Source organism: Gorilla gorilla, chromosome 23 (assembly GCF_029281585.2).
Source record: "Gorilla gorilla gorilla isolate KB3781 chromosome 23, NHGRI_mGorGor1-v2.1_pri, whole genome shotgun sequence".
In the NCBI taxonomy this organism is placed as follows: domain Eukaryota; kingdom Metazoa; phylum Chordata; class Mammalia; order Primates; family Hominidae; genus Gorilla; species Gorilla gorilla.
In genome coordinates, this window is record NC_086018.1 from 37077828 (window position 1) to 37100398 (window position 22571).

General features: G+C 53.9%; 1 protein-coding gene across 2 annotated transcripts; it reads left to right on the forward strand.

Annotated features, from left to right (window-relative positions):
- Nucleotides 1-1809: 1809 nt before the first annotated feature.
- On the forward strand, nucleotides 1810-12665 carry APOBEC3G (apolipoprotein B mRNA editing enzyme catalytic subunit 3G). 2 transcript variants are annotated; one of them, XM_031005603.3, is made up of 8 exons: nucleotides 1810-2181; nucleotides 3766-3919; nucleotides 5810-6104; nucleotides 6348-6462; nucleotides 8602-8755; nucleotides 11199-11487; nucleotides 11931-12046; nucleotides 12327-12665. In XM_031005603.3, exons 1-8 carry the CDS (start codon nucleotides 2165-2167, stop codon nucleotides 12339-12341), a joined length of 1155 nt encoding a protein of 384 aa, XP_030861463.1. In that variant the 5' UTR covers nucleotides 1810-2164; the 3' UTR covers nucleotides 12342-12665. The 2 variants fall into 2 exon arrangements, with proteins under 2 accessions (XP_030861463.1, XP_063560882.1); XM_063704812.1 differs by lacking the exons at nucleotides 1810-2181; nucleotides 3766-3919 and adding an exon at nucleotides 3926-4018.
- The last annotated feature ends 9906 nt before the right edge of the window (nucleotides 12666-22571 follow it).

Here is a 22571-nt window from a genome sequence, read left to right on the forward strand (position 1 = left end):
CCAGCGCCCGGACGCAGAGTAACAGAGCCCCTGCTCCAGAGCCCTAATTCCTACTTTCCCTGGGCAAGAGACTGATTTCTGTAACTTTCTCCAGATCAGAAGACCACGGACCACGGACTAGTTCTGAATGGTTTACAGACCTGGCAAATTTGGGGCCTTCATGTCCTGAAAGGACCTTTTGACGTACAGGCTTAATTGTGGTACATTTAAATGTTGTCTCCACCACAATGTGAGGACGGATTATACGGCTGTTTTTTTTTTGTTTTTTTTTTTTAATAGATTTTTGTTTGTTTGTTTTTTGTTTTGAGATGGAGTCTCACTATGTCTCCCAGGCTGGAGGGCAGTGGCGCGATCTCGGCCCAGTGCAACCGCTGCCTCCCGGGTTCAACTGATTCTCCTGCCTCAGCCTCCCGAGTAGCTGGGATTTCAGGCACATGGCACCACGTCTGGCTAATTTTTGTAGTTTTAGTAGAGACCAGGTCTCACCATGTTGGCCAGGTTGGTCTCGAACTCCTGACTGTCATGCACGTCCATATAGAAGATCACCTAAACAGGCTTTGTGTAAGCAATAACGCCATTTATTCACTTGGGTGCAAGTGGGCTGAGTCTGAAAAGAGAGTCAGCGAAGGGAGATAGGAGAGGGGCAGCTTTATAGGACTTGGGTAGGCAGTGGAAAGTTACAGTCAAAGGCGGTCATCTGTTGTCAGCAGGGGAGGGGGTCACAAGGTGCATGGTGGGAGACCATGAGACACATTGTCCAGGAGAAGAATGTCATAAGGTCGATTGATCAGTTAGGGTAGGGCAGGAACAAGTCCTAATGGTGGAATGTCTTAAGGTTGGTTAATCAGTTAAGGGAGAAACTGGCTGTTTCACTTCTTTTGTGTTTTTTTGGCTGTTCCAGACTTCTTGGCTGCTGCAGGCCATCTGGATGTATATGTGCAGTTCACAGGGGTCACAATGGCTTAGCTCCGGCTCAGAGGCCTGACACTGACTTCAGATGATCCACCTGCCTCGGCCTCCCAAAATGCTGGGATTACAGGCGTGAGCCACTGTGCCCGCCTGGGATCATATGTTACACGCATGTTTGTTCAATAAGCATGGAGTGCAGCCACCCACATGAATATTCATAGCTCCTCCTGTAGCCTGTTGAATATGTATGTTTAGCCAACCCCTTCAGCATAAAGCTCCTGCCCCAACTCCTCCTGCTTCTAAATGTCTGTCTCTGGTGTTAACCAGAGGCTGCTCTTCCCAGGCTGCTGGATGGCTACCTTGCAGGCTGTCGCCCTTAACAAGAAATAAAGTGTCCTTTGCAAATGCATCCCTTGTGTAATTTTTAGGTCACCACGCCATGGGAACACGCTACCAGGATAAGGGAGCTGTGAGACGCACAGGGAGGCTCCAGACAGGCTGACCTGGGACACCAGCCACTGCCCTTCCATAACATGGGGACAAGAGAGGGCAAAAGTTCAGCCCACCAGGGAGGATCTCCGGGCAGGAGATGGGGAAGAAGGAGAAGCAGGAAGGAAAGAGCTCAGGGTGGGGGCGCGCATGGCATCCCGGTGGGACATCTGAGGCCCACACCCACCTGCTGTCCCTCCCTCCCACGGTGGCCTCCGAGGGTGAAGGCCTGGGGAGAAGCAGACACCTGGCCCTTTACTCCCCTCCCTGTCCCCATGGCCGCTGGGTGGGGGTCGTCTCTGGGATGATCCTCGAGGGCAGGATCCAGGAGTCCCTGCAGAGGCATCAGCCTGTCTGTCTTGATGGTGGAGAGGCGGCTCCAGCTGGGCGGGACCACCAGGGGAGGGGCTCGTGCTCTGCTGGCTCAGCCTGGTGTGGACCCACCTCCCGGGCGCTGGCTGCAATGACTTTCTCTTTCCCTTTGCAATTGCCTTGGGTCCTGCCGCACAGAGCGGCCTGTCTTTATCAGAGGTCCCTCTGCCAGGGGGAGGGCCCCAGAGAAAACCAGAAAGAGGGTGAGAGACTGAGGAAGATAAAGCATCCCAGGGCCTCCTACATCAGCGCCTGAGCAGGAAGGGGGAGGGGCCATGACTCACCGGGCCCTGGGAGGTCACTTTAGGACGGCTCCTAAAACCAGAAGCCTGGAGCAGAAAGTGAAACCCTGGTGCTCCAGACAAAGATCTTAGTCGGGACTAGCCGGCCAAGGATGACGCCTCAGTTCAGGTACCGCTGCCCACTCTACCCGCTGGGCCCCTCTGCTGCCCCTTCCTGCCTGGTGGCTCTGCTGGGCGTCAGCCCTGGCCTTCCCCTGCCCCAGCCCCGGCCTTCCCCTGCCCCAGCCCCAGCCCTGGGCTCCCTCCCCTCTGGCTCCCCTGCCCCCCCTACTCCCAGCCAGGCTCCTTGCCCTGCTGTGTGGTCGCCCCACTGCTGCTTCTGAATGGGCCGCCTCCCCCACCTGTCCCAGCCCAGGTCCCCTGCTGAGACTCTCCCCTGAAAGTCATGGCTGGGGTGGTGCTCCCAGCCCTGGGAGGGTGCTCCCTCTGTGTGCTTCCCGCCATTCCTGAACTCTGGAACTGGGAGAATTGAACCAAAGGATGAGTAGAGCAAGGTGGAATTTTGTTCACAGTGCTTTGATGGATTTTCTGTAACATTTACTTTGCTTAAATACCAAGTCTTAGGAGAGGGTGTGGGGAGGGAATGGTCTCTGAAGCACAAGATAAATCATGTCTTCCAAGGATGTCTCCACTGTGGGCAGAGGAGGATGCACACGACCCCGAACACACGCTCCTCCTCCACTATCAGCATTCACTGTTTATAAATGACACCAGTAACATGGAATATAGTGGCCGGGTGCGGTGGCTCACGCCTGTCATCCCAGCACTTTGGGAGGCTGAGGTGGGCGGATCGCCTGCGGTCGGGAGTTCGAGACCAGCCTGACCAGCATGGATAAACCCTGTCTCTATTAAAAATGCAAAATTAGCCGGGTGTGGTGGCGGGCGCCTGTAATCGCAGCTACTTGGGAGTCTGAGACAGGAGAATCCATTGAACCCAGGAGGCGGAGTTTGCAGTGAGCTGAGTTCACCCCATTGCACGCCAGCCTGGGCAACAAGAGCAAAACTTCGTCTCGAAAGAAAAAAAACAAAAACAAAAGAAAAAACATGGAATATATGGGAAAAAACTCAACGATCAGGAGAAATGTTGTTATTTTAGAATTTAGTAAGAAGAGAGCCCGGTCCCCAATGGCTGCCTCCTGCAGGGCCAGTGATACAGAGACTGGACAGGGCTGGCCTGGAAAGGGGCCCCCACTCCATTTGTCCCCAGCTCTGTGGCCTGGGCAGGTTACCCCACCTCTCTGCGCGTCTGGCCCCTCCTCTGTAAGATGGGAATGGCCCCTGCCAGCCTAGGGCAGCCTCACATGAGCTCACCCCCGCGCAGCACTTAGAAGAGTGGCCTGGGCCTCAGAATTCGGTTCTACCATGATTTAACAATAATAATATACAGAGGTGAAATGTCAGGAAGGAACTGAGCTGAAAGGTTAAAAGCTGTTATTTTGGGGTGAAGAGTTTTATTGTCTCTCTCTCTCTTTTTTTTTTTTTTTTTTTTTTGAGACGGAATTTCGCTCTTGTCGCCCAGGCTGGAGTGCAGTGGCGCGATCTTGGCTCACTACAGTCTCCGCCGAAATTCTCAGGGGTGGGGAGGGATGGGGGAGGCCTAGAGCCATCCAGGGGGCTGTGTTTAGTGGACATCAGCCCTGAGGGCCCCCAGGAGTGCTCTCTACATTGGCTGGTTTCTCTCTTGTGTCTTCAGAAACACAGTGGAGCGAATGTATCGAGACACATTCTCCTACAACTTTAATAATAGACCCATCCTTTCTCGTCGGAATACCGTCTGGCTGTGCTATGAAGTGAAAACAAAGGATCCCTCAAGGCCCCCTTTGGACGCAAAGATCTTTCGAGGCCAGGTACCACCCGGACTCCAATCACTTTGCAGGCAGGAGCTAAGCCAGCTGGGAAAGCAAACCACGCTCTGATAAGTGAAGTGCCCGGCGGCGGGCTATCCAGTGTGTCCTTCTCTCCCACACTTTCCAAGTCTGTGGCCCTGACCTTCCTGCTGGACCGTCCTGGGGTCGGATCGTGGAGGGGGTTTGCCTCTGCACAAAAGGCCTTGTTTTTCCGTTTTTCTTTTCTTTTCTTTTCTTTTTTCTTTCTTTTTTTTTTTTTTTTTTGAGATGGAGTTTCACTCTTGTTGCTCAGGCTGGAGTGCAATGACGCGATCTCGGCTCACTGCAACCTCTGCCTCCTGGGTTCAAGCGATTCTGTCGCCTCAGACTCGCAAGTAGCTGCGATTACAGGTGCCCACCACCACTCCCAGCTAATTTTTTTTTGTATTTTTAGTACAGATGGGGTTTCACCATATTCACCAGGCTGGTCTCGAACTTCTGACCTCAGGTGATCCACCTGCCTCGGCCTCCCAAAGTGTTGGGATTACATGTGTGAGCCACAGTGCGGGCCTAATTTTAATATTTTATTTAATCCAATGTAGCTAACATATTACTTCAACATTAATTAACATAAAATTCTTGACAAGATAATGAAGTTTCTTTTTCTTGTCACACCAAGTCTTTGAAATGAGCTGCGTGGGTCACGTACGGTGGGTGGCTCGCACCTCTAATCCCAGCACTTTGGGAGGCCAAGGCGGGCAGATCACCTGAAGTTAGATATTCGAAACCGGCCTGGGCAACATGGTGAAATCCCATCTCTACTAAAAATACAAAAAAAAAAAAAAAAAATTAGCCAGGCGTGGTGGCAGTCACCTGTAATCCCAGCTACTCAGGAGGCTGAGGCAGGAGAACCGCTTGATCCCACGAGGCAGAGGTTGTAGTGAGCCGAGATTGCGTCGTTGCACTCCAGCCTGGGCAACAAGAGCGAAACTCCATCTCAAAAAAAAAAAAAAGAAAAAGAAATGAGTGGTGTATTTTTCAGGTGCCCAGGTCTCTAATCAGAGCCCCATTTCAAGTACTCAGTAGTCCCTTGGCCAGTAGTCCCTTGGCCATGTCGCCCCCCCGACATGGACAGTGCAGGTCCAGTGGGCTCCCCACTGACCGCAGGCAGGGAACAAGGCAGACCCTAGAGGGCCAGGCCACAGTAGGGGCTGAGGATGTCTGGTGAATGGATGCCTGGGAGAATGGATGCTAGAATTCACACACGAGGCCATGAACAGGGCTGGGAAAACTTCCAGACTCAGGGAAGCACGTGTCTTGGTGCACCTTGTGATGCTTCAACAGCAGGACTGAGATGGGGACATTTACAGTGAACAGAAATGTGTTGGCTCGAGTTCTGGACTCTGGGAAGTCCCCTGTCAATGCACCAGCAACTTTCCAGGGCCTGCGAGCTGCACAGTCACGTGGGGGTGAAGGTTGTTGCCAGAAGCTCAGGGGATGCTCCAGACAGAGTGGCCTGGGATGTGGAGTCACTGCTGCTCCGTGACATGGGGGCAAGAGGAAGCAGGAGTTTAGTATGACATACTGCCCCCCCAGCTAGAGGGCAAGAGACAGAAAGAGGGGCTGAAGTCGCCCTTGAATAACCACAGCAGTGGCACCCACAAAGGTGCAGTCCCCACAGCCTCATAGGTGCTTGTAGGTGCCACCTCTTAAGGCCATTACCATAGCAATTAATACTGAACATGAGCTTTGGAGCAGACAAACATTCAAACCGAACAGAGGGATGGAGGAAAGGAGCTTCAATGGCAAGATCTCCTGGACTCCTGTCCTGGCCCCTCCTCCCCCTGCCCCACCCCTGCTCTCCTCCTGCTCCCCGTCTCAGAGCTTGCCCTGACCCTGCTCCTCTCCCAGGTGTATTCCGAACTTAAGTACCACCCAGAGATGAGATTCTTCCACTGGTTCAGCAAGTGGAGGAAGCTGCATCGTGACCAGGAGTATGAGGTCACCTGGTACATATCCTGGAGCCCCTGCACAAAGTGTACAAGGAATGTGGCCACATTCCTGGCCGAGGACCCGAAGGTTACCCTGACCATCTTTGTTGCCCGCCTCTACTACTTCTGGGACCAAGATTACCAGGAGGCGCTTCGCAGCCTGTGTCAGAAAAGAGACGGTCCGCGTGCCACCATGAAGATCATGAATTATGACGGTGAGAAGTGGGAGGTTCAGGGGTGTGGGAGAGACTGCTTGAGTGTCTGTGATGGGTCCTTCCCACACATACCTGTGGGTCTGCTCTGATGCCTGCAAAGGCCAAGTGTCCCAGGGAAGCCTGTAGGGTTGGGTCTGGAGCTGACTGTAACTAGTATCCAGAATATGTCTGGGAGGGGAGGGTCCCGAGGTCACAGAAGAGAGGCCAGCTGGGCTTGACTGCGTTCTCTCTTCTTTTTCTCAGAATTTCAGCACTGTTGGAGCAAGTTCGTGTACAGCCAAAGAGAGCTATTTGAGCCTTGGAATAATCTGCCTAAATATTATATGTTACTGCACATCATGCTGGGGGAGATTCTCAGGTGAGGGTCTTCCTCCAGGCTCATCGCCTCGCTCCTCTCACCTCCTGCTCATCCTCTTGAGGCCTCCCCTCTGTCCCAGACCAGGTGTTCTCCTGGCCAGGCCCTCCTGCCCTCCCTCCTGCCCCCCGCCTGCCCTCGTGGTTACACCCCCTCACCCACACTCTTCGTGCTCCCTCCACCTCCCTGCCTCCCACCTGCTTTCCTGGGCCCTTCCTGTGAGTGAGAGGCCCCTTCTGCCTCCAGAGCGACCTCCATCTACCCCCACTGCCTGGGAGCCCCAACCTGGGCCCTTCCATCTCCCTGGCATAACCGAATTTGTCGTAAAACTGGACGTAGTAAGTGGGCATGAATAGTCACAAGCCCAACAGTCAGAAGCTTTGAGCAACATCCTTAAAGGCCAACCTGAGCCCCTGAGAAGGAGCTGCCTCCGTGGAAACAGAGCTTCAGGCTTCGGCTGCCATAGAAGATGGCCGGGCCGGGTGCCCACAGGGCAGGCATTTATTTTCTCACAGATCTGGAGGCTGCAAGTCCAAGGTGGAGGGGTGGGCGGGGTTGTGTCTTCTGCAGTCGCTCCTCCTGGCTGGCAGGGGGTCCCTTCCGGCCCTGTCCTCTCTGGCCTTTCCTCTGTGCACCTGCACTCGTGGGGTCTCTCTGCCTCCAAATGTCCTCCTCGTTTATGGACCCCAGCCATGTGAATTTGGGCCCACACTGAAGGTCTCATTTAAGTTAATCATCTGATGAAAGGACCTGTCTCCAGGCCAGGTGCAGAGGCTCATGCCTGTAATCCCAGCACTTTGGGAGTCCAAGGCGGGTGGATCACCTGAGGTCAGGAGTTCGACACCAGCCTGGCCAACATGTTAAAACCCCATCTCTACCAAAAATACAAAAATTAGCCGGGAGTGGTGGTGGGCGCCTATAATTCTAGCTACTCGGAAGGCTGAGGCAGGGGAATCGCTTGAACCCGGGAGGCGGAGGTTGCGGTGAGCCCAGACTGTGCCACTGCACTCCAGCCTGGGCAAAAAAGCGAAACTTCTTCTCAAACAAACAAGAAAGAAAGGACCTGTTTCCAAATACAGCCACCCTTTGAGGGAGCGGGGGTTAAGGCTTCAATACATTGATTTTGGGGAGAAACAGTGAAGCCCACGGCAACAAGCTGCAGTCATTGTGGGCGGGCCTGGGTGGGGAGTGCAGGGGTTCCTGTCCTGTGTGTCTGTTTCCCAGGGGAGTCCTGACCTGACTCTCACAACCCCTCCACCCAGATGTTCCTGCGTGCTTCACCCACCCCATTCCTTCTGCATCCAACACTCCTGAGCCCCTCCTTAGCCGCCCCGACAGGCTCCCCTGCTCCCCCACTCCCGGGCTGCTCCTCTTCTCAGCCTCTCTCTGGGCCTCTCTGGGGTCCGGACATGACCCCTCAGCTGATGCCTGTGGCTTCCCCAGCCAGAATCTTCCCAGTTCCAGGCTGGGCTCTGCAGAGTCCTATCAAAGGTGGCATCCTCCCCTCTGTCCAGTCCGGGGTGAACATCTGGTGTTTCTGGTTTGGAAATGCCTCTGCACTGGGTGCTAATAATTCCCTTTTACCTTTATAATTGTGGTTTTGTAAGGACAGGTATTTTTGGCAACAGAAGAAATCCTGTGAGTTATTAAAAAAAAAAAAAAAACTCCCCGGCAGGCTCTTCTCCCCGCTGGTCCCGCTCAGGAGTGTCTCTGCCCTGATGCTGGGTGTGGCAAGAGTTAACCCTGCAGGCAGGAGGGAAGCCCCAGCGGGTCCACCTCCAGCAAGGACTGAGAGCGAGCAGAGCCAGGACTGGGGTCTATGGTGAGGCCAGGGAAGAAGACCCAGCTGTACCCCAGGGAGAGGGCCTGAGCACACTGAGCTGACCCTGGGGGGACCCTGACAAGGCTTAGACAGGCCCCAGGGCTGCCGTGATCTCCCAGTGAGCCCCAGAAGGGGTCAGAGGGGGAGGTTTGGAGGCTCTAGCAAGTGAGTGGGAGCCCCTTCTGACGGGTGCTAAGGGATGTGGGGAGCCGGGGGAAGGAAGGAGGGTGGGGTGCAAGGGAGGAAGCGTGGAGAGGGAGGGGGAGGCGGGACAGACCAGGAGGGCTCTTACTCCTCTGGGCTTTTCCCCCACTTTCCAGACACTCGATGGATCCACCCACATTCACGTCCAACTTTAACAATGAACATTGGGTCAGAGGACGGCATGAGACTTACCTGTGTTATGAGGTGGAGCGCCTGCACAATGACACCTGGGTCCTGCTGAACCAGCGCAGGGGCTTTCTATGCAACCAGGTGACCAACCCAGCCACCCGCATCCAGGCAGGGCCCTCCCAACCCAGGGACACCCATGGGCAGAAGGTTCTGGGTGGTACCTGTGGTGTCCTGCAGAGTATCTGTCACCTGTGCTTCCTGTAGCTGCTGCTGCTTGGCCCTGGGGTTGGGGGAGACTTCGGCTTCAGTGACTCTCCAGGATTGGTGGCTTCCAGCCCCACACGCCTAACCAGCCACATGTCTCAGGGGCTAACACCACTAGTCCAGAGTCACCCCCAGGTCCAGGTCTCAGCCGTCCCCACTCCTGCTGTGCTCTGAGAGGGTCGGGGCAGAGGAAAAGGGTCTGCACCAGGGCCAAGTGGGGTCAAAGAAAAAGTGCTTCCGGCCGGATGCGGTGGCTCATGCCTGTAATCCCAGCACTTTGGGAGGCCGAGGCTGGCGATTACAAGGTCAGGAGATTCAGACCATCCTGGCTAACACGGTGAAACCCCATCTCTATTAAAAATACAAAAAATTAGCCCGGTGTGGTGGCAGGCGCCTGTAGTCCCAGCTGTTCAGGAGGCTGAGGCAGGAGAATGGCATGAACCTGGGAGGCAGAGCTTGCAGTGAGCCAAGATCGTGCCACTGCACTCCACCTGGGCAACAGAGCGAGACTCCGTCTCAAGAAAAAAAAAAAAAAGTGCTTCCTGAGGACCCGCCCAGGATCCCCTCACAGACACAGCTCCCACCAGGAATGATTCAGAACTGTGGGATTTGAGGATCAGGGCCTACCTGACCTCACAAGGCCAGGATTCCCCAGTGCCTGCTCCTGGGCTTCATCCTGCGGGAAGAGAGACTGAGGCAGGAGAGGCCGACCAGGGATTCTGTCCTGACCAGGATGGAGCCCACAGCAAGGCCAGAACAGGCCCCAAGTCAGGATGCAGGGATGGCCAGCATTTGAAGAGGAGCTGGGCCAGGCCAGGCCAAGGGGCCCTGAGCCCGAGGGACGTTCTTCCCTCGCCCTTGGCCAGCACAGCCCCTGGCTGGAGAGGCCGAATTCTGCTTGGCTCTGGTGCTGGAAACGGGGTTCCTCTGGGCTCTATGAGCTTAATATGGGCCCTGCTGGGCCCACACACACTGCTTGGAAGCTACTTTCAAGGGCACTGGTCCCCATCACTGCCTAACCAGTGGGATGGGACTCCCCCAGGAATGACCCACAGCCCCTTCTCAGCATAAATCGTGTCATCCATTCTACCCCGAGTCCTCTCTGCACTGGACTCCTGGGCTTGACTAGTTCCCAGTTGAAATTTGGACAAAACACCATCATTCCTTGGGCTCAACAAGGACAATCACCCCATGACTGGGGCCCTTCCCAGTGTGGGGTTAGTCCTGCTGGGGGCCCCTCATCCCCACTTCTCCCTGCAAAGGGAGCCCTCTGGCCTCAGTCTATGTCACTCGTGGGCTTAATACAGGGTAAAACACAATGTGGAAGCTTCTAGAATTATGGGTCACAGAAGGGGTGGGGCAAGGGGAATTGATGGGTAGAGAGGTCAGTCTCCCCATGAGGGAAGCACACGCAGCTCAGTGGCATCTGTCCTCCCTCCCCCAGCTCTACAGCCCCTCCCTGCAGGCCTGGGGCGGAGTAAGGGTCCTGAAGGCACTGAAGGGTCAGTGAAGGCACTGACCTCATGTGCAGAATGAGAGGATGCTCCAAATACTCAGTATCAGAGAAATCCCATCGTAATGGAAAATTAAATTATTTAATAGATTATTGTAAAAATCCGGTCAGGCGTGGTGGCTTATGCCTGTAGTCTCAGCACTTTGGGAGGCTGAGGCGGGCAGATCACTTGAGGTCAGGAGTTCAAGACAAGCCTGGCCAATATGGTGAAACCCCATCTCTACTGAAAATACAAAAATTAGCCAGGCGTGGTGGTGCATGCCTGCAGTCCCAGCTACTTGGGAGGCTGAGACAGGAGAATCGCTTGAACCCGGGAGGTGGAGGTTGCAGTGAGCCGAGATGGCGCCACTGCACTCCAGCCTGAGTGACAAAACCAGACTCTGTCTCAAAGAAAAGAAAAGAAAAAAAGAAAGGAAAAGAAAAGAAAAGTCATCTTGATAACTGGGGTTTGGTGCCCCCTTCTAATTTTGTGCTGGAGGCAGCCCCGCACCCACCCTGATCCAGGCTGTCCCTCCCGACTCACTAAAAATTACCTCGGCCGGGCGCTGTGGCTCCTGCCTATAATCCCAGCATTTTGGGAGGCTGAGGAGGGCAGATCACCTGAGGTTGGGAGTTTGAGACCAGCCTGAACAACATGGAGAAACCCCTTTTCTACTAGAAATACAAAATTAGCCTGGTGTGGTGGTGCATGCCTGTAATCCTAGCTACTTGTACACTCCAGCCTGGGCAACAAGAGTGAAACTCTGTCTCCAAAAAAAAAAAAAAAAAAAAAAAAAAGATTACCTCATGGCTTGCTTTCTTTTCTAGGCTCCACATAAACACGGTTTCCTTGAAGGCCGCCATGCAGAGCTGTGCTTCCTGGACGTGATTCCCTTTTGGAAGCTGGACCTGCACCAGGACTACAGGGTTACCTGCTTCACCTCCTGGAGCCCCTGCTTCAGCTGTGCCCAGGAAATGGCTAAATTCATTTCAAATAAGAAACACGTGAGCCTGTGCATCTTCGCTGCCCGCATCTATGATGATCAAGGAAGATGTCAGGAGGGGCTGCGCACCCTGGCCGAGGCTGGGGCCAAAATTTCAATAATGACATACAGTGGTGAGAATGGAAGCCTGGAGTAGGATGGGGTCAGCCAGGGCAGGAGAGGGCCCCGGGAAGTTACTAGAAAGTGGGGAGGGTCGGCATCCCTGTGGGAAAGGCCTTGATCCTCTGCCTGCAGAGGCGATGGCTGCACTCTGGACCTGACTTTGGGGTCGATGGGAAGAGAGAGGCCAGGCCAGGAGATGTGGACCTGGGGAGGGTGGGGAGGGTGGCTGGAAGTGGAAGCAGAACTTGGGGCTTCCAGAAAAAATGAGAACTGGGCTGGCCCAGATTCCAATAGGAAAGGAGTACCCGATGAAGGAGCTAAGTCCCTAGGGGAGGGAGAGGGAAAGGAGGGACTGAAACCAGGATGTGGGAAGTCTGTCCTGAGAGTCATGGGCCCTTGGTGCCACCCCGATCCCACAGCGGGAGTGTGACTTATCTCCCCTGTCCCTTTTCAGAATTTAAGCACTGCTGGGACACCTTCGTGGACCACCAGGGATGTCCCTTCCAGCCCTGGGATGGACTAGAGGAGCACAGCCAAGCCCTGAGTGGGAGGCTGCAGGCCATTCTCCAGGTGAGGGCTTCCTCCCTCTGCCCAGTGCCCCATCGGCCTCCCCCTCCTCCCCTCTCCCCTGCACCGTGCCTTCCCCTCTGTTCAGAGCCTCCTCTGGGTTCCCTGCTCCCCCAGGGCACCTGTCTCTGTCCCTCCCTTTCCTTCTCACAGCCTCCCTTTCTCTCCCACCTCCCACATCCCTCCCTCCTCTCCGATCATTGTCACTGTCCCCAGGCCTCCACCATATGCCTACTTTCCACTCGCTCACCCTTTGCTCCATTCAACCCCTCTGCTCTTCCAGAATCAGGGAAACTGAAGGATGGGCCTCAGTCTCTAAGGAAGGCAGAGACCTGGGTTGAGCAGCAGAATAAAAGATCTTCTTCCAAGAAATGCAAACAGGCTGTTCACCACCATCTCCAGCTGATCACAGACACCAGCAAAGCAATGCACTCCTGACCAAGTAGATTCTTTTAAAAATTAGAGTGCATTACTTTTAATCAAAAATTTATTTATGTTTCAAGAATAAAGTACTAAGATTGTGCTCAATATACTCAGAAAAGTTTCAAACCTACTAATCCAGTGACAATTTGAATCGGTTTTATAAGTAGAGGAATAAAATGAAATACTAAATCTTTCTGTATATGTTTCCCTGTGTGATTGTATCATGACTTGCAAGTGTTTCCATAAACACTAGCAAATGTGTAGATGTCTTTCCTTGTGTAGTGGACCTGTAGCCAGGAAAGGTCACATGACATCCCTCTGGAGCCACAAAACTCAGCTAAACCTCACGGGAGAGGAACCTAAATGCAGACCCCACCCTCACTCACAGAGCCCCGGGCGCTGATTGGAAGGCACGGGCCCAGCAGTAAGAGGACAGCCAGCAGCCAGTCTCCCTGTTGGAAAGGAACCACACACGTGCAGGCAGGGGCCCTCGGGAGCAGCCCTGTGTCCACCCCTTCCTGAGTCCACCTCCTAGAGAGGGAGCCCAGGGAAGGCCATGGCTGAGACCCAGGACAGGCCCAGTCGGGGGAAGGAGCCCAGGGAGGGGGCAGGTGTCCAGGCTGGGCCCAGAGAGAGGGCTGGGAAGAGGAGCAGCCCAGGAGGCAGAGCCCAGCCACAGAGGGGAGGGGAGCTGAGTCCCGGGGACAGGAGGCTCCAGAGGCAAAGACGGAGCCCAGGGCTAGGGCGGCAGGTGTCAGGGCTGTGGCTTCAGCTTGGTGTCTGTCCCGGGCGTTCTGCATTGGTTCCCGACTCTGGGATGTGTTATTTATGTGCCTGATTACAGCAGGTGGCTCCCACCTCACGATTTCTGGAAAGTCCTCAGAAGCCGCGTATAAGACCAAGAACGGGCCTCACACGCAGCTGCTCCTGGGCAGAAACGACTCACTGTTTCCCTGGCCTAGACACACACAACACACACACACAATACTCGCACTACACACAACACACACACAACACACACAATAATACACTACACACAACACACACACAATAATACACTACACACAACACACACACATACACACAAGACACACACAAAAACACACATGCACGTACACAACACACACAACACACGTGCACACACACACACACACAGTGACAGAGACTTGACAATAAGAAACCTCCTCCAGGTGCCCCAGAGCTCTCCGGGGCCCACCCCGGCCCCGCCCTGAGCTGAGGAATTTGGGGTTTGCCACGCAGGGGTGGGTGTGGGAAGGACCGGGTTGTCAAAGCTGCCCTTTGCTTGTGTCTCTGGGTTTGACAACAGCCCTAACTCCACTCTTTGAAGCACATGATGAAAAATGTGCCGTCATTCTGGGAAAGGGGCCAGTGTAGGGGAGGCCAGAACCCCACCTTCCAAGGACCCAGGCCCCTGTTCCCCGGGCCTCAACTCACAGCTTTGCCCATGACCTGGGAACCCTGTGGGTCCTGGGATGGGAACTGGACACAGCCCCATGACACTGCTGAGACCTGGGCTGGGAACTGAGAGCCTGTGGTCCGTCTGGGCTGTAGAGAGGCGGGCCCCCACAGTGGTGGCAGAGCCGGGACCCCGGACACAGCAGCATGGACTCCAAACCCAAGTGGAACCTCCATTCTGGTCCCAGGGTGACCCAGGCTGCACGGCCCAGCACCTGCCCAGGGTCCCTCTGCCCTGCCTTCTCCCTCAATAGTCTGGACCCCAGCTGCGTGCCTGCCTTGTCCCCCGCTTACAGGGGACCAGGGTGAATCTCAGGTGAAGCCTGCACCTGTGAAGAAGGCCATTCTCCCTGCTCCCATCCCTGCCGCCCACATGGGGAACCAGCTCCTTCCTGTCCCCGGGGACTTTTCCTGGGCTCTGGTGGAAACTCCAGCGGGATATGGGGTCTTACATTTTCCCTCAATGTTGCAGAAGCCGAAATGGGGGCGGGGCTGTCACTCCCCAGGAGCTGACCCCTGTCACCTGTGCTTAGAAGTGTCTCCGGGAGGCACAGTGTTTTATCAGTGTTATCTACAAGCATTTTACAGTGTAGTTTGTTTTTTTTTGTTGTTGTTTGTTTTTGTTTTTTTTGAGACAGAGTCTCGCTGTGTCACCCAGGCTGGAGTGCAGTGGCGCGATCTCAGCTCACTGAAACCTCCGCCTCCCAAGTTCCAGGATTCTCCTGCCTCCACCTCTCGAGTAGCTAGGATTATAGGTGTGCACCACCACACCCAGCTAATTTTTGTAGTTTTAGTGAAGATGGGGTTTCACCACTTTGGTCCAGGATGGTCTCAAACTCCTGACCTCAAGCGATCTGCCCGCCTGACGTCCCAAAGTGGTTGGATTACAGGCGTTAGCCACCATGCCCAGCCATGAGTGCTAGTTTTAGATCGGATCCCAGGCCCCAGGCTGTGTCTGTCATGGGCAATCATGATGAACTTTTGTTGCACTGTGCTCTGGGAAAAGCTGGACATTTTGCCAGCCACTCCACTCCACTCCACGTAGCAAACAAAACAAACCCATCAGGATCCCAGCATGGAGGGCCATGCAGTCTAATGATGGTTGGACAGACTGGCAGAGGCAGCCCTGAGCTGTTCCTGGGTAAGACCAAGGGAATAAGACCATGATTCCGGTCAGTTCTTGGTGAGTGTCATCCCCCTACCCCACCCTCAGAACAAATACGGATTTTCAAAATCTACCACTTTTTTCTTTCAAATTTTCTACCCATGGAAGAATGAATGACCATCCGGAGACAGCAGGGAAGGTTGTTGCTTAATCAAGACGCTGGTGTGTTTCAGGGAGCTGGCCAGGGTGGAGTGAGCTTGTGGCCACCTTCCCTGGGTGGGAAGACTGAGACGGAGGTGGGGGTGGTCCAGGGACTGTCAGGAGCAGGGCTGGGGGAGACGGCCTGGCACAGGGCCGTGCCTGCACACAGAGCAACAACGCCCACCATCAGGTCTGCCCTGTGCCAATCAGAAAATTCTGGACAGAGACTGTGACCCTCCATGTCAGTCTGGGGCAGGGGGTAATGGTTCCACACACTTCTATGGGGACCTGAAGAGTGGAGACCAGAGCACTGGTGGGCAGGCAGGAGAGCCTGGGTCTAAGAGCCCACTGTGCCTGCCACTGTCCCGTACCTCGGCATGTCACCTCCCCTGAAACCTCTCTTTACTCATCTGTAAAGTGGGGGCAATTATACCTCCCTCTCAACTGTGCACTTGGAGGGCAATGGGGGCTGGATTTGGGACAGACCTGGTACGCACCAGGCGTTGGGCCAGTCCGAGTCTCCTCCTCTCCCCGAGTCAAGCTGCCTGACGTGATGGCAGTCTCCCTGCCCACAAGGTCTGGTCCAGCCCCTCCACCCAGGAAGCCCTCGGGGAGGTGATGCCACCGGCAGTGCTGTGGTTTTGGCACCCACAGGCATAGGATGGGCTGCCGTGGAAGGTGCCTGCTGTCCCTCAGGGTCTGTACCTCAGCCACCCTCCAGGGTGGGGCCCTATCCTCCTCCCACTGCCTTCTCCGGCCCTCACCACCCCGGGCAGGCACTGCTTCCCAGAGAGCCACCCGGATCAGGAGTAAAGTGGCCTCTGTGGTCAAAGTCTGAAAAAGTTGCCCCCACACCTGCCTAACGGTGCACAGGGCTTTCTGCGGGGGTAGGGAGGAGGCAGGCAAGACTCTGGCACCTTTTCTGAGTCACATCCCTTCTACCGGGGCCCTGAGTCTGCAGGACGGAAGGATGTGGCCTTGCCTGTCAGAGGGTTCTGAGAACACAGAAGGCTCCTGAGTCCTCGAACGGCATCCTCAGTGGGAGAGCGGCCCTGAGCAGAGAGGAGCGTAAGGGGCAAGGCACACCCCTTGAGAGGTCGGTGTCAGCAGCAAGCCTGTTTGCCTGTAGACATCCGTCTCCACTCTTTATTTATACATATTTTTTGAGTAAGGGTCTCACCCTGTCACCCAGGCTGGAGTGCAGTGGCAAGATCACAGCTTGCTGCAGCCTCAATCTCCCGGGCTTAACCAATCCTCCCACTTCAGCCTCCCAAGTAGCTGAGACTTCAGGCGTGCATCACCACACCCAGCTAATTTCCGTGTGTGTGTGTGTGTGTGTGTGTGTGTGTGTGTTTGTGTTTAGTAGGGATGGGGTTTTTCCATGTTGCCCCAGCTGGTCTTGAACTTCTAGGCTCAGGCAATCCTCCTGCCTCAGCCTCCCGAGGTGCTGGGATCACAGGCGTGAGCCGCCACTGGCAGGCATCTCCTCTCCTTGAAATTACAGTGAAAAAGGGCAAAAGTAGCCGGTCTCACGGAGCAGACGTGTGCTTCCCGTCCTGACCTGCAACACGCTGCCTCCTTACAAGTGCTACCAGATCACCTGGTTCATATCCCGGAGCCCCAGCCCGGACCATGTGGTGAAAGTGGCCGAGTACAACAAAGTGAAGCTGAGCATCTTCACTGCCCGCCTCTACCACGGCTGTGACCCGGCATTCCAGCACGGGCTTCGCAGACTGCAGGACACAGAGGCACGTGTGTACATCATGTCTTCTAAGGGTGAGAGGTTGGAGCCTGAGGGGTGTGTATGGGGGAGGGACAGCATGAGGGGCAGGGGAGTCTGGGATGCCATTGGGACGATGTCCCAGGAGAGCCTGCAGGGACTGAGCCAGCACTGACAGCCAGGAGATCACACCTAGGAGGGGCAGGCCCAGGGTCAGGGGAGAGAGGTCTGCCAGGCCTGACTTCTTTCTCCCCTCTTTTATCTCAGAATTTGAACACTGTTGAGAAGACTGTGTACAAGAGAGATGCGCCATGTCAGCCTTGCAAGGGACAGCGTGAAAACTACCCATTTCCGGTCACCAAGTTGCAGGGTAGCCTCACAGCTGATCCCCTCGCTCCTCTCGGCTCTTGCTCAGCCTCCTGATGCCTTCCCTCTGTCCTGGATCAGATTCACCCCTGCCTGGGCCTTCTGAGCTGCTCCTGCCCTGAGTACCTGAGTACCACCCCTCAGTGCCCCCCCACCTCACTGCCTCCTCCCCACTTTCCTGCCCCTGCCTGTGAGAGGCTGCTTTCTGCCTCCATAGCAACCTCCATCCACCCCCCAGTCTCCTTCCTCCCATCCTGGGGGCCCCTAGCCTGGCTCCTTCCATCTCCTCAACATACCTAAATCTTGTCATTGAACTGATATAAATAGGTAGTAGAAATATACATAAGTGTGAAAGTTAAGTTTTGAGAAACACCTTTTGTAAAAAACCAATGGTAAGTATTGGGTCATTCTTGTCATGCCCAACTCAAACAGAGGCCAGGAGCCAGGAGGGGAAACCGCTCAGGCTGCAAAACATCGCTTCCACAAGCCTGATGGCTGAAACTGCTCACTGTACCCTGAAACCAGCTTTACCTACAGCTTCTGAGATAAACTGCTGCAACTCTGGGACCCAGGATGCCTATCACAGTGGCTCATCAATGGAACCTGCCGGCTCCCAACCCTTCCTAGGGCCCATGAACTCTCTGAAAAGAGGAACAGAAATATTTCTCCTTTTTGTAAAATCTTTAACCTTCCCTTTGTTCTTCATGTACACGCTGAATTGCAATTCTTCTTCCCAAATAAAACATTAAATTTAGAAATTTCTCTCCATAGTTTTATTTTGACTTCAACATACATGGGGTCAGAAGTGGGATCCAATTCTCACTTCCCTCCAGGGGAATCAGCAGCCCACAGAACGATGGTGGGAGGTACCCACGCTGGTAACCTCTTCTGCCCCCTGGCAGATCTTTCTTGGACAAAACTCCAGAATTGGGTTTGCATTCTGTTTCATTTGGGATAAGGCTGGGGAGGGGTCTTTCCCCTTCCTGTTTGGGAGATTTTCTTTTAGGAGGGTTGTTTTCCTCCCGTTGATCTGGGCTGTGAGGTTTGGACCTCGACAAGTTTGGAAGAGGTGATTCCCCCTCATTTGGAGAAAGCTATCACCCTTCCTGGTGAACACCTACTTTATTTCCCATCAGTGCTTGCATTTATTGTGCTTTTGTGTTATTTGACATCAAACTAAATTACCTAGATAAACTGAGCAACAGGAGAGGCGCGGTGGCTCACGCCTATAATCCCAGCACTGTGGGAGGCTAAAGCAGGTGGATCACCTGAGGTCAGGAGTTTGAGACCAGCCTGGCCAACATGGTGAAACTCTGTCTCTACTAAAAATACAAAAATTAGCTGGGCATGGTGGCGGGCGCTTGTAGTCCCAGCTACTCGGTAGGCTGAGGCAAGAAAATTGCTGGAGCCCGGGAGGCGGAGGCAGCAGTGAGCTAAGATCATGCCACTGCACTCCAGCCTGGGTGACAGAGTGAGACTCTGTCTCAAAAAAAAAAAAAAAAAAAAAAAAACTGGATTACAAATGAAATCAAAGTTCAAAGGCATGCCAAGATATTTTCTGGGACTCCAGCCTATAACATCCTCAAACATTATAGGGATTATTCAATCTATTGTTTTTTTGTTTTGTTTGTTTTTTGTTTTTTGTTTTTTTTTTGCTTTTTTGTTTGTTTGTTTTTTGGAGATGGAGTTTTGCTCTGTCTCCCAGGCTGGAGTGCAATGGCTTGATCTCAGCTCACTGCAACCTCTGCCTCCCGGGTTCAAGCGATTCTCCTGCCTCAGCCTCCCGAGTAGCTGGGATTATAGGCATGCGCCACCATGCCTGGATAATTTTTGTATTTTTAGTAGAGACGGGGTTTCTCCATGTTGGTCCAGGCTGGTCTCAAACTCCCGACCTCAGGTGATCCACTTGCCTCGGCCTCCCAAAGTGCTGGGATTACAGGCATGAGCCACCATGCCCGGCCCAATCTATTGTTCTCAAAACTAAACCAAAAGGCCATGGTTTAAAAATCATACCCTTTAAATAAGACATGCATATCTCATTGATATCTTTTTTTTTTTGAGATGGAGTCTCGCTCTGTCGCCCAGGCTGGAGTGCAGTGGCAGGATCTAGGCTCGCTGAAACGTCTGCCTCCCAGGTTCAAGAGATTCTCCTGCCTCAGCCTCCTGAGTAGCTGGGATTACAGGTATGCTACCACCACACCCAGCTAATTTTTGCAATTTTAGTAGAGATGGGATTTCACCATGTTGGCCAGGCTGACCTTGAACTCCCAAAGTGCTGCGATTACACATTTGCCACCACCACGCCCAGCTAATTTTCGCAATTTTAGTAGAGACAGGGTTTCAGCATGTTGGCCAGGCTGACCTCGAACTCCAAAGTGCTGGGATTACAGGTGTGAGCCACCATGCCAGGCCCTGGATAACTTTCTTTAAATCAACAAAGTAATAAATTTTGTCACACTGTCAGCTCGCTTGCATGTAGACATGGCTTAGGTTTTACATTGGTAAGACTCCAATATAAGGAGAGTTTAGGCCAGGCACAGTGGATGAGGTCATCGAGGTAGTTCCTAATCCAATAAATCTGGTGTCCTTATAAAGGGGAGATTTAGGCGGGGCGTGGTGGCTCACACCTGTAATCCCAGCACTTTGGGAGGCTGAGGTGGGCAGATCAGGAGTCAGAAGTTTGAAACCAGCCTGGCCAATATGATGAAATCCCCTCTCTACTAAAAATACAGAAATTAGCCGGGTGTGGCGCTGCACACCTGTGATCCCAGCTACTCGGGAGTCTGAGGCAGGAGAATTTCTTAAACCTGGGAGGCAGAGGTTGAAGTGAGCCGAGATCGCACCATTGCACCACATCCTGGGTGACAGAGCGAGACTCCATCTCAAAAAAAAAAAAAAAAAAAAAGAAGCTTAAAACAAAGACGGGACGTTCTTCCTTCTGCCTTCTGAGGCCTCCCTAGTCTGTAGTGCCGGAGCTTCTAATAAATGATCACAACTTCACCGCACCCTGTGGCTCAGCTTGAGTTCTTTCCTGTGAGAGATCCAAGAACCCATTCTTGGGGTCCGGATCGGGTCCCCCTTTGCAGCAACGAACACAGGCCAGAGTGGCCAGGCCAAACCTCCCGTCCTCCTGGAGACAACACCTAAGCACAGGCCCGTCCTAGACACCACAGGGTCTCTGCTGCAGGAATTCACTGGAGTAGTAGTGGGAATGCTGCCTGTGGGAAGGACCAGGAAAGAGTTCTGCCTTCCTTTCCATCCTCCCTGCTTCTCAGCCTGGGAGACCCAGCTCTGTGATTAACCAGCACTACAGTGTGCAGATCTGATGTCTCTCCTGGCAGGACCCCGCTCATTCTGGAATCTTCCATGGACTGTAGCCCCAACATTAGGACAGATAGGGTGGAGGGGATGCCATTCCCAGGAACCTTCTAAATTCTCGCCCAAGCTCCTGTGACCCCAGGGGCCATGCAGGGTCTAGGGGGCTGTCGGGGTGTGCAGGGCGGGAGGATATGGAGGGACAAGCTGGGCAAGGTTCAATGGGACTCCTTGGTGTGGAACCTAGACTCCGCAGTGACTGCCCCTAGTCCTCGCCCTTGGGATTCAACTTTCCTAGGGGTTCTTTGGTTTTTCTTTTTCTTTTAGACAGAGTCTCGTTCTTGTCGACCAGGCTAGAGTGCAGTGGCACAATCTCGGCTCGCTGCAACCTCTGCCTCCCAGGTTCGAATGATTCCCCTGCTTCAGACTCCTGAGTAGCTGGGATTACAGATGCCCACCACCACGCCTGGCTAATTTTTGCATTTTTAGTAGAGACGAGGTTTCACCATGTTGCCCAGGCTGGTCTCGAACTCCTGACCTCAGGTCATCAGCCTGCCTGAGCCTCCCGAAGTGCTGGGATTACAGGCATGAGCCACGGCACCTGGCCTGGCTCTTTGGTGTTTATGATCTGAAGGGTGTTGGTTGATATGCATGAAGATGAGGACATGGGTTCCAGAATGCAAATGTGAAGTCCAGGTCCTTCATCTCTGACCTGGGAGGCCCTTTAGGAGCAGTAAGTCCCCTCCCTCATGTCTCCTCTCCTGCTCCTTTCCATGGAGCAATGAAGAACCTCAAAGTAGCTAGCTGTGGGGGAGAAGGGACACAGGAAGTCCTTGCCAGCACTCCACCTCTGCTATTGATTTGCTGTGTGACGTGGGGACAGTATCTTAGCCTCTCTGTGCTTGGGACCTCCTCTGACTGTCAGGATCACTGCCCTCCCCTCCCAGTGCTATCTGGGGACTGGGCTAGGTAATGGGCACTGGATCCACCGGAGATGCAGTCCTGAGCCTGACCCCAGTGCTCATTTCACATCAGGCTCAGGGTCCTGCCAGGAGGCTGAATGCCAAAGGTCAGTGGGGTGGTGGGGAGGGGGCTGCCGCCTGCCCTGTCCACCAGGGGAGTGGCATCTGGTCTATGGTGTCAGACCTGGTCTGGATCCCTGTTCCTTTCTGTGGCTTCTATTCCTTTTATTTATTTTAGTTTAGTTTAGTTTTTGAGACGGAGTTTTGTTCTTATTGCCCAGGCTGGAGTGCAGTTGGCCAGGTTGATTTTGAACTCCTGACTTCAGGCAATCCACCTGCCTCAGCCTCCCAAAGTGCTGGGATAACAGGCACCGTGACCAGCCATCAATTCCTTTCTTTTTTCTTTCTTTTTTATTTTTATTTATTTATTTATTTTTTGAGACAGGGTCTTGTTCTGTTGCCAGAGTGGAGTGCAGTGGTGCGATCTCGGCTCACTGCAACCTCTGCCTCCAAGGTTCAAGCAATTTCCCTGCCTCAGCCTCCCAAGCAGCTGGAACTACAGGCACAGGCCACCACACCTGGCTAATTTTTTGTATTTTAGCAGAGACGGGGTTTCACCATGTTGGCCAGGATGGTCTTCATCTCCTTACCTTGTGATTTGCCCACCTCGGCCTCCCAAAGTGTTGGGATTACAGGTGTGAGCCACCGCATCTGGCCTTTGTTCTTTTGTAAACTATACCTGGGGAGGGAGTTGGGTCTGGCTGTACCTGGAGAGGGAATTGGGGATGGGAGGATGGGAGGTGAGCCACCTCCATCAGACTTCCCCTGCCAAGCCCGAGGAAATAGAGAAAGAAAGGAGCCTGAGGGATCTGAAGCACCCCAGGGCCCTCCCACTCCAGTCCCACAAAAGGAAGAGGGTGGAGCCACCCTCATCAAGCAGTGACTTTTTGTGACTTTTGG

What these genes read in the sequence shown, in the direction of transcription:
- APOBEC3G (XM_031005603.3), top strand. An exon ending in GGGGCTTTCTATGCAACCAG is followed by an intron (nt 8,756 to 11,198) that starts GTGACCAACCCA and finishes TTTCTTTTCTAG; the next exon opens with GCTCCACATAAACACGGTTT. An exon ending in TTCAATAATGACATACAGTG is followed by an intron (nt 11,488 to 11,930) that starts GTGAGAATGGAA and finishes GTCCCTTTTCAG; the next exon opens with AATTTAAGCACTGCTGGGAC.